The sequence below is a fragment of the Lytechinus variegatus genome, chromosome 18, assembly GCF_018143015.1.
Source record: "Lytechinus variegatus isolate NC3 chromosome 18, Lvar_3.0, whole genome shotgun sequence".
Taxonomy (NCBI): domain Eukaryota; kingdom Metazoa; phylum Echinodermata; class Echinoidea; order Temnopleuroida; family Toxopneustidae; genus Lytechinus; species Lytechinus variegatus.
Window position 1 is genome coordinate 20,393,914 of NC_054757.1, and position 11,931 is coordinate 20,405,844.

General features: G+C 35.8%; 1 protein-coding gene across 1 annotated transcript in view; it reads left to right on the forward strand.

Moving 5' to 3' along the window:
- LOC121431674 (glutamyl aminopeptidase-like) overlaps positions 1-8,435 on the forward strand; it is a 45,622-nt gene extending 37,187 nt beyond the window's left edge. The window contains exons 16-22 of the mRNA XM_041629322.1: positions 1,769-1,916; positions 2,369-2,442; positions 3,345-3,446; positions 4,270-4,440; positions 4,753-4,896; positions 6,017-6,098; positions 6,912-8,435. Coding sequence (XP_041485256.1) covers positions 1,769-1,916; positions 2,369-2,442; positions 3,345-3,446; positions 4,270-4,440; positions 4,753-4,896; positions 6,017-6,098; positions 6,912-7,064 — 874 coding nt within the window. The 3' untranslated portion in view covers positions 7,065-8,435. The remainder of the gene's footprint in view (positions 1-1,768; positions 1,917-2,368; positions 2,443-3,344; positions 3,447-4,269; positions 4,441-4,752; positions 4,897-6,016; positions 6,099-6,911) is intronic.
- The last annotated feature ends 3,496 nt before the right edge of the window (positions 8,436-11,931 follow it).

The window sequence follows — 11,931 nt, forward strand, 5'->3', positions numbered from 1 at the left end:
AGGTCATGTCCATCTTATCCGCAGATTTTGTTCAACTTGCTCTCCTTTCTTCGTTTCTGTATCAATTGTATTTACACTGGGTACAGATGATTCCTTGGTAATACCACATGTGTGTTGTCGAGGATGATAGGGGTCAAAGGTCATCTAGGGGTCAAAGGGTCAAAGTTCTTGTTCAACTATCTCTCCTTTCTTCATTTCTGCATCAATTGTGTTTCCAACCGGAACAGATGATCCTTGGATGTATGTTCATGAGGATGACAATGTTAAAGGTCATCTAGGGTTCAAAATATCATACTGCATATCTTACTGATCACAAAATCAGGCGAGACTCGTGGAAGTGGAACCACCTTGTTTAATAAAATGGATGATACTTCTTTGAAATTAATACTCAATGGATCGTTAAATTTAACAAGGCCTCGTTTTATAGCTTATACTAATTTCAGGGTAGTCAAAGTACATCTGCAAGGCTCTAAAACGATTGAAATCGTTACGAGTTTATTTTTTTTTATCATGGTTTTTATATCAAGTGAATGGGAGTTTGATTTCTCGTGTGTGCCCTTTTAAGTCAATGAAAGTAATGGTGGGGAGTATATAATATGATGAACATATCTTATGTTCCATATTGATTGAATTTCAAGAACGGGTGTGTAATCGGCCATCAGGAAATGTCCATCTTTTTTTTTTGCTCACAAACTCCCAAACGAATGGAAGGAAACGTGATGTATTGGGTGATTTCCTTTATGTGGCGCCCTCTTTGAAAATTTTGATATAATTCATGTATTTATGATAAGAATATCGGACAGGAATAGTTATGACTTTTTTCTTTGTTTAAACAAGACAATATTACCGAATAACCGTCATTAAATGAATAGGCTAAATCAATCACATCACACCATTAAAAAGGTGCACATCTTCAAATTCGAGAAGTTTTATTACCCATTTTAGAATTCAGTTCGTATTCACTAGCAACCGTCATGGCTAAATCCACTTGGTCTGTGTACTGTCAATTTGGTCTGGGGGCGGGAGAGGGGGATAGAGGGTATCGTTTAATAAGGAATAGGGAGAGAATTAATAGGATTGATATTATGTTTGATATTATATACTTTCTCTTGTGTGGTAATTATATTTTGTTTACCACACGCTCATGTGAAGTATTTATTTTGTTTCTAATTCCTAATTATTCTAATACTTGTTATTATTAATGTGTATATGTCATACTATCTTTCATGTTACTTTGATTGGACCTCTAGGAAGAACACTCAGAGCGATTATATCAATGGTTCTAGTAGAGTGATCCATCCGTATCTTTTTAAGTATTTATATATTTATTTTTGATATTTTTTACAATGTATTTTGTTTTTATCTAAAATAAAACCAGAGCAAAAGAAACTGAAATAATTCGAGATGAAAAAATTGAATCGATTCTACAGACTAAAGAATGTTGGGAAACATACTGTCCACTTTGTTTGGTAATGTATGTTGGTAAATATATATATATACATACTAGGCAATTATTATCAAATTGAGCAAATTTATTACCATTTTTTTGTATATAACCAATATGGGCATATTTTAACCAATAGTTGAGTTGAGAGTATGTTGCCCAGGGTTGGTTAAAAGTTGATTTTTTTATTATTTTGCAGTGTATTTTGTGTTTATTTTCTTATAAAGTAAATCAAACCAAACTAAATTAATCCGAGATAAAAAAACATAATTAAGTAAAGTCAAATTTGATATAGACCCAATGTTATTTTTTGTTCTATTATAGAGCAAGTCAGGTGGATTACAGCGTAGCTCTAAATATGACGAAATACCTGACGTCAGAGACGGAGTATGTACCTTGGGATACAGCAAGGGATAGCTTGTTGTGGCTCGGTGAAATCATGAGATTCCAACCTGGTTATGGTCTTTACAGAGTAAGATTACTTTCTTGTCATAAACATAAAGTGCAGAAACGTTTTAGATGTTATAATGCACTCACGAGCATGTCGGATGTTGTGATATTTGATATTAGTATCAAACTAAAGTTTCTTTATCAGAATTTTCCTTCACGCACCGTCTATTAGAAGTCGATTATCATCATCTATTCATAAATCCGATTAATCAATCTATTTGATTTTAACCTTAACTTACCGAATCCGGTCGCAATTCGGTCTGGGGAAACTGTCTCTAAAAGTGTATCGTTTTAAACACAGTTATGCCTTAAAATAGCCTACTTGAAGAACGATTTAAATATGGTTTCGGGAATCATTTTGCTTGCCACACTTTCATGGAATCCTTGATTTGATTGCCTGATGAGCATTGTTACCATGGTAGGCACCATTAGATGACAATTTGTCAATCGCAGTTTTATTTTCTTTAATTCCAGAGATATGTTCAAGATTTAACAGACGCTAAATACATGGAGCTTGGTTGGAGAGATGACGGGACCCATCTAGAAAAGTAAATCAAGATTTCAATCTTTTTTGATGTGTTGTTCCCTTTTTAAAGGAAACACATGTAGACAATATTATGTTTTGATGTATTTTGGTGTGATGGGTACAGTATTAGAATGATTTTTATTCCTTGCAGAACACCGCATGTTATTGGCAAAATATTAGATTTATTTATTGATATATGAATTTATGAAAGTGACCTTGGAGCGGCCTGATTCTAGTAAATATGATGATATTTTCGATGCTAGTATATCGACTTAAATAATTGAGTTGCATGGTTCAAACTATTCACCCACATGTCTCTGTAAGAAATCATATAGGAGAATAATTGTCCAGTCAATAGTTTGTACTATAGGCCTTCTTCCCGTTAGTCCTTTATATTGACCGGTAGTCGGTACACTCTAAAAAATGAAGTGCTAGTTCAGCTCTTAAAGAGCGTGTATAGTGACTGCACTTCGGAGTGCTGATTTTTCTCGTCCAAATTTGAACTAGACAAATCAGCACTCTGAAGTGCAGTCACTATACACGCTCTTTAAGAGCTGAATTAGCACTTCATTTTTTAGAGTGTATGTAACAAAATAGAAGATGATCAATAGTGAACTGAGAATGTTTCAACTGTGCTTATATAGCCAGGTATTTCAGTCAATCTGAATAAAGACACACATAGTGCTGAACTATTAGCTGATTAGTACCCAAACTTCTGTGTTAGAAATCAAGTTTGAAATTTAAAGAAAATCAAAAGGGCCTCGAGAAGAAGTCCTTCCTTTGAATAATACCTTAACCATGTTAAAAAACATTACGATAAACACCAATCTATCATTATTGTTCAAAACTTTATGAATCAAATATTGCATTAAGAGTTATATCATGTGTTTCTTGGGATTATTTCATTTTACCTTTTCTCAATAGGTTTCTAAGGTCTGACATCATTGACCTTGCGTGTCGTCATGGTAACACGGCGTGTTTGGACGAAGCAGTGCGGATATTCTACGAATACCTCAATGGATCGACGTACGTAAATCTAGGGAAGGTTTCAGTAAAATTCACTGACAATCTTATTGTTAAAAGTTACTGAAAACCTCGCATATGACTGGCGGAGGGTATATGTCAGTTGAAATCACTAAGAGGATGCACTTTGTGAAACGAATACCGTCTCAAAACTGTTGCTCGTCTGATTCCTTTATTGTAGTGCGGAAACCTACTTGCTCTTGCTACATTTAGGCCTAAGTGTTAAATCTATTTTGCAAGTCAGAGTAATACAAAAAAAAATCATTATTAGCACATATTTTGTGCTATAGACCAGTCAGGGGCACATAACATGCTTGAAATACGAGTATGAAATGGCTTGTCCACGCTTTCTGTACCCTTCATGTGATTTCGCTTCGCCAATAATTTCCGATATTTAGATTTTCTTTATCTTACATTTTTTTTTATTTAATTAATTAAAATATCGTAATAATCATTCCTGTATTCTTACACAGAAGGTCCCCCTGTCAATAATGTCATTTTGAAGTATACTGAATCCAAACTGACCGATGGTTATGTCAGTGGAAATAACGTGATAAATTTGGTCTGACTTGAATCAGTTCACACTTGTGACAGTGGCATTAGATATGAAGATACATACAGGAGCTGTGGAAGCGGGGGGGGGGGGGGGGGGGCTTCAGCCCCTCCACCCCACTTGACCATAGGATTGTGATTTTTTTACATAGTCAGCCCCCTCGCTTTTGGTTAAGCCCCCGTCTTCCACTTTGAAAATCGTTCCGCGGCCCCTGACAAAGATGAAGTAGATGTTTCATCTCACTTTTGGTATTTTGTTCTTAATTCCTCGCAGCGTTTCTCCCGACCTGATGTCCGATATGTTCCAGTTCGGCATGCAGAAGGTCGGCGGACAGGAAGAGTGGAAGATACTCTTTGAGAACTACCAGAAGTCCGACGTCTCGCAGGAGAGAACCCGACTTCTTTACGGGATGGCACAGACGAGAATCCCGTGGATCCTTGCCGAGTGAGTACCTTAGGGAGTGTTTACACCAGGTTGGTTCGTCGATTTTTTTGAAGGGGTGCCTAGATGACTCCAAATATATTAAAAGCTATTTTAAGGTTCATGACTGATACAAAATTTTGGATTACTGTATGTTGATATTGTCGTAAATGCAGTTCCAAATCCACTCCTAATTTGAGCTAAAGCAATGGGTTTCCAATGGATTTTGCCCGAGTATTTCTCCCCATTCTTCAAGGGAACCTTTTAAAATCGTTCCAAGTCGAAAAACAATGTACTTTGTAAACATTTCTCCTTTTTTATTTTGTACCATAATAGCTACCTGGACATGCTGCTGATAGACGACAGCCCGATCAGATCTCAAGATTTCTTTAGCGTCGTTGGCTATGTAGGAGATAATCCTGTTGGGAATCCAATCGCATGGGACTGGGCCAGAGTAAGGTGGCCTGATATTGTGGCAAAGTAAGTATAATAGGATTTACCAATGGATGTGTGTGTATTTGAGTTTGTCAGACGTGTATCAATCAGATCTGATTATTTACGTCTGGGACCGACCTTTAACGTCACCATCCGAAAGACGTGACCAGGGCTCGAACCTCTGCTTCAATTTGTAACTTCCCCACAGCTTGGATCACAGGCGCTTGCCACAACGCCCAGTTAGTTTGATTCCTTGTCTTAGCCTTAGGGATTCATTTTTAAGTGATAGTTATGATGATATGCAAATGCATATACATGTGCATATCAATCAACTAGATAGACAAAGGACGTTGCTAGAGTAAGGCGGAATAATATTTCTGAAAATAGTCAAATAAGCTTCATCTAATCCTGAATTATGTTGATTTTTAAGATGGCAGATATAAAAATATCCACATAAATTTATTAACGAATCATATATATGTATATATATAGTTGCATTTGGTTTATTAATCGATTGGCCAACCGATTAATCAGTTAATCAATCACTTAACAACCATTCAGTCAAGCAGTCAAATAGTCAACAAGTCAATCAGCTATTCAAGCAATAAATAATTGATTTTTCATTTAGTCGATCAACTAATAAGATAAACAGTCAATCAATCGTAAATCATTTATCGTTCAAGCAATTAATCAACCTTAAAACAATGAGTCAATCAATCATTAATCAATCATTTATTTAGTCAATCAAACAATCAATCGATAAAATGATCGATCAATCACTCAATCAATAGATAAATCAATCAATCAATCAACAATTCAATCGATGAGAATCCAATCAGTCCTTCAACCATACACTCTAAAAACACATCAGTAAAAATGACTAGTTATACAGTAAACTCAGGACAACTGTTATTCTAGTCATTTTTGAATATTTTCACGTACTTTATTCGAATAGTGTTATTTCTGACTAAAATATATGTAAAAAATGTCACTATCAGTAATTGTCATATCAGTTGCACCCAGCTGACTACTGGGCTAGTCAATTTGACTGATTTGTTTAAGAGTGTAATTATCATTGAATTTTTACCTAGGCAATTAATTCGTGTTTACAATCACCGAATCATCAACATAATCATCATTTTTTTATTTAAAATTTTAATCTCAGGTTTGGCATTGGATCTCGTTCTCTTGGACGTATGATTCCTGGGCTGACTGAATTCTATTCCACAGAACTTTCTCTCCAAGAGGTATGTTCCACGGGCGGATCCAGGATTTTCCAAAGGGGGGGGGGCACATTTTTATAAGGAAAATTTTGACAAGCAAAAAAAAGGGGGGTGTCTTCAAGTTCACTTTGAAAAGAGGAGCTCATTTCTCTTTTAACGGCATTTTTACATTACAAATTTTAAATGTGCCTCTCAAAGGGGGGGGGGGGGCAAAGCCGACCTGTGCCCCGCCCCCCTGGATCCGCCAGAGGTTAGCCTATAATCTAAGCGGAGGCTGCAGTTATTGTCTTTGCTGTTAAGCTGAACGCAAGCGATACGTCTGATCTGGCAAAGACTACACATTGTGGATTTCGCATCCACAAATGCATAGTCTTCGTCAGATCTGAGGTATCTCTTGCATTCAGCATAACAGCAAAGACAATAGCTGCAGCCTCCGCCAAGATTATAGGCTAGCCAGTGGTATGTTCTTACATAATGAACTAGTATTCATTTAAGCTTTGTGCATGAATCAAATTGATTAAACAACCAATGGTGTTTTCAGCTTTATAAGGTAACAAGTCAAGAGTAAAGCCAATGTGCTGGAAATATTTAATAAAACACAATGAGGATTGTGGAGTTGTATAGAGTCCCAAATTTAAATGAATTGAGGTTTTTTTTCCCTATTTTAGAATCGGCTGATTAACAGTGATATTTAATGTAAAACCAAAGCCTTTCATTGCAGGTAATATATTACCTTAAGTAATTTTTCAAGACACATTGTAGCTGTAGAATTTTGTATTTTCGGCTAACTGAAAATTCCAAGAACTTAGGTTTGTATGCTTTTTTGTTTCTTCATAGATGAAGGACTTTTTCGAAGAATATCCTGAGGGCGGGGCTGGTTCCCGAGGTAGACAGCAGGCCCTGGAACGTGTACAAGGAAACATCAACTGGGTTGAAGCAAATGCTGATGTAGTGTACCAATGGCTCCAAGAGAACAGAATCTCCTCATAATAACAATATTATTGAAATGATTATACAAATTGATTATTAAGCCAGATTGGAATGATAGATGGGCAATTCGATGAAATAATCGACCTTTTGTACATCCGATCCCCCATTTTTCTCAAGTTTACACCACTTCATAAACTGACAAAGTTATATGATCATTTGAGAGCATTAAAGACTTTCATAAGGACCAGAAGTCAAAAACAGAAAATTTCATGAAGGTCTCCCATACATGGGGTCGGACGTACATATTTTATGGAATTACCCAGACGCAACCAACTTTTTTTTATCATCCTACGAATTGTCATCTAGTTCGTAGTTCTTGGCAATGATTTCATTTGAAGATTTGAAATAATCGAAATTATCAATGAATACAAGAATAATACAAATGGGAGCATACGTGCATTTATTTGTGTTGAATGGTGTTTTGAGCAGTGACATTTAATGTTATTATTTGTGTTGAATGGTGTTTTGAGCAGTGACATTGAATGTTATTTTTGTAAAGGTTTTTATGGCGGTCCGAACAACCTGCCGATAAAACCCCTCGGTAAACTCATTTTGCAACAGAAAACATATGTAATGAATTGAAGTACAGAAATTAAAATTTATCATAGTTCCAATGAATTTAGAAAAAAAAATCAACTTCACAGATAAGAAACTGACACTGAATATCAAAATCGTTTACGATATAGTGTAATGATAAAGGTTTTTGAGAAATATTTCAAATATCATAGAGGGAGTATCACACTAAACACTTATGATAGTATTTACATACGTGCAAACTTAGATAATAAATTGGAATGAGTTAATAAAATATACACTCATGACAAACAGATATTTACCGACAAGAGATTAAATTCGTCATTATCTTCTGTTTGTTTGTGTTATATCGGGCAAATCTCTTGAGATTTATTTTGTTCTTCCGAGGTAACAAAAATTTTAATAGGAATGCACAAAATTGTGAATACATTTGTATAGCTGTTCTATGTTGATATTTGTAAAGTTTGTTGTGCTGTCTATGTAATCATGGTAATCGTTTGTAGTTCCCATCTGTTATCTTTCATTCAACGATATATATTACATGAATATCGATGGTATCTAGATAGTTCTGACTGAATATTTCAAGAAGAAATTGCATGTTAAAGAAAAATATGGTAAGATTACAAACGATTTCTTCTTTTTAAGATTAATATTTTTTCAGGTTTTAAGCGTTTTCAATTTGTCTGAACATCTCTTTCGAAGTGCCTGAATTCAGACGTCATACATTCGTCTATAATTGTATTTTACACCAAAGAAATGTGATTAAACAGAGTAAAGATATTAAATGATTTGTCACCAAAGCAATATGGTAATAAACGGTGTAGCTATATTAAGTCATTTTATAGTGTATAGTTAGTCTTGATTATGACCGTACTCTGACTGCATATTATAAGAAAAATCGTGATTTCATTTTCAAAGGCTATACACACTCTTAAAACAGAGAGTAAAAAGCACACACACCCATTATTGGGCAAAAAAGGGACATGCATGTTTGCTTGGTAATTTTCCCCCCAATATTGGGCAAAATGCATGTTTGAAGAGAAAATTTCTAAGCAACATTGCGTGACATAAAATGAAAATATGTGATGTCTTTTTTTCCCAACAAATATGCCTGTTCCCATTTTACCCAATATTGGGTAAATCTTTTTTTAGAGTGCATAAAAGTTGACATTAATCGATTTGTTTTGATATCCATGCATAATTGAACTCACATGCATTTGTGCATCAGCTGACCAGACTAAAAAATTCCAGAGGTACATCAGTTATTGACTAATCCCTCTAAAATATTGAAATAACACTTCGATAAGATGAATCAATTTCATCAACATCAATCAATAATATTGTGGGGTTTTTTTACGAAATAGTTTACAAGAAACTGATGTGAAAAGTTTTGAAGAATTGCAAGCCAGGAACTGGCCTGCAAATTCCTACAATACCATCGAGTCGAGAATAGTAAGGCCCTGCAATTATTCCTACCCCCATCTTTCTACCATGGTAGGTCTTTGCTTTTACGAGCCGTATTGGTGTCCTGCTATTTCTTGCAAGGATCATACGCGCCGATAGAAGAAATATCTTTAAATTTCAAGCAATAAGTAGCATCTGAATCCGACTAGTGTCATGAAGCGCTGGTTCAGCTGTGCTTCCCTTTAAGACGACCACGGCAATGATGATGATGCTCTGACATAAACTACATCTAGTTAACTTTATTATATATATATATATACAGTGCGTCCCAGAAAAAAACGAAACCGAAATTTAGCGATTATTTATCATAACTTAATCATAAATAAAATAGACAAATGACCTATCAATGTAAAGCTTAGAATCTCCTCTTTCATCTGGTATTACTTAGATTATTCCTCATTCACGCATGAGTGAGTAAAAACAATTCGACGAGAGGACGCCAAAAACTCACTTGGCGGGGGGTATCTGAATTTCAAAAAGAAAATCACATGACTAAAAAGTTCAATATCTGCTCTTTTCTTTGATACCTCAATAATAGAAAATGGTCGAGAATTAAAAAAGTTATGATCCCTCAAAATAATGCTTGTATTTCCCTAATTTCATTAAATAAACTTGTTTTCACCGGTTTCCCACAGAAGCTATCGCACGGTAACAAAAGACTTCATGCATGGCTAATCGTTTACAAAACGGAGTGTCGAGTGAGTTTGAACGCTAGCCTGTAAAACCTCTTCATTTTCTGAAATTATTGAAATTCAAGCCTTATTTCAAATAACCAGAACTTTGTTATTTCTTGACCATTTTCTGTAATTGAGGTATCAAATTAAAGAGCAGATATTGAACTTTTAAAAAATGTGGTTTTCTTTTTAAAACACAGATACGGCCCGCCAAGTGACTTTTTGGTATCCCCTTCTCAAATTGTTTTTGCTCACTCATGCGGGAATGAGAAATCTAAGTAGTACCGGATGAAAGAAGAGATTCTAAGCTTTACATTGATAGGTCATTTGTCTATTTTATTTATGATTAAGTCATGATAAATCATCACTAAATCTCGGTTTCGTTTTTTCTGGGACGCACTGTATATATATCAATAGCAAGGATGATCAAATATCCATTCTGAACCCAAAGTTCCTGACATGCCGATCGATTCCATGATGAAATCCTTGTCAAATTGATGCCTCACAACCGGGGTAGAGTTCCCACCAAGACCTACATGGAAAGAGCTATTAGTTTTTTCGATCCAGTAAGAATCAAACCTCGATGATACACCACAGTTGAGGCGCAGAGGATCTGAGACGGCGAGAAGTTTCAAGGCTCCTGAGTGACCGTCTACATTTGTCATCTGAATCCGTCGGTACCGATAATATTTGATACAGAGCCCTGCATTATGGAAGAAATTCCGAAAAAAATCATTTTATCAGGATGATGATAAGAATCGAATGTTTGACTTGTCATAATAGAAAATAGAAAATATCTTTTTGTGATAACTGTTGACGTGATATCCATAACATGTCATGATTGTCACAGCCATGGGGAGGGTGTGGTGACTTGTTGGTCCTCTGGCAACCTCTTAAATACAGAACTCAGACAAAGTAAAAATTAAGACAATATTTTAAGGAAATTGAATTTAATTTCAAACTTCAAATTCAAGTGTTCCCCGGAACTATTAAATCACTTCAGAACATGAAATATGAAAAGTTTTCAACATTAATCACTCATCGAAACAAAATTATTTTATATTTTACATATGAGTAATAACTTGCGATAAAATCGAGTAATGCAACCATTGATTATTCCTGATCAATTCACTATTCACTACTATTCACAATTCACAGTCGAAGTCCTTCGACGTTCGCCTTGACTGACTCAACTTGACAATTGTAGACTTTACATCATACTGTAGTTTACATCGGGTTTACACCTCTATGCATGAGAAACGCCTTCACTATCAATGGACATCATAACGTCGTCCTTAATACTGTCGACATCGACGTCCACGCCATCTGAAAGCCAAATGCACTGCATAACTGGACAAAAAAGGAGTCATGGCCAAGACAAACTATAGTATATGGGTCACTGGCATAGATAGACATGACTTGTAACAATCATGAAGGAGGCGCGATAGCTCAGTCGGTACAGCGGGGGTTTGGGATTCCGGTGACCCGGGTTCGATTCCCACATGGTACGCTGGTGCCCTTTGGTTAGGCATTTATCCTCATTACCTGGTCCCTCGGAGAGTTCCCTAAGCCGTCGTTCCTCCAGTTGCTTGCTTTCAAGCATTCATGCTTTCTTAGCAATCAGGTAAAAACGACCACCGCCATATTTCACCGTTTCTGCTTTTTTTCTTTCATTATTTCCTGGCTTTTTCAACTTTTCCTTTTCATTATTATTTTCAAATTTATTTATTCCATTATTTTTTTTTTGGCAGGGGAATGCCCGCCAAGTCCCCATCTATACGTCAGTTAGGGTGCGTGCACGTGTGTATGAGCGTAGGTACGTTCAACATAAAAACACATCGGTATCACAGGCCTAATTCATTTCCCATAGACTCGCGTGTTAAAGTGGCACTTTCAAAAATCATTTAAAAAATAAGGAGGAAATTCGAGGGTTGAATGTTTACTACCAGTGGACAGGATATATGTCTGACATTCCATATCTGACCAGAATAGGGTACCGTACCTCGACAGGCTCATTTTAAAAATAAATCTGCATTTACGAAGACTACACCTGACACGATCAAATTCAACACTTTAGAGAGTAAGATGGCCCTAATTCTTCCACCAGTAAAAAAAAGTTCCAAAGTATTGATATATCTTTCCAATTTGGAAAAAAAGAAGTTCAGTAGGTACCGTCCCTAGAATCAGTGTTAGAT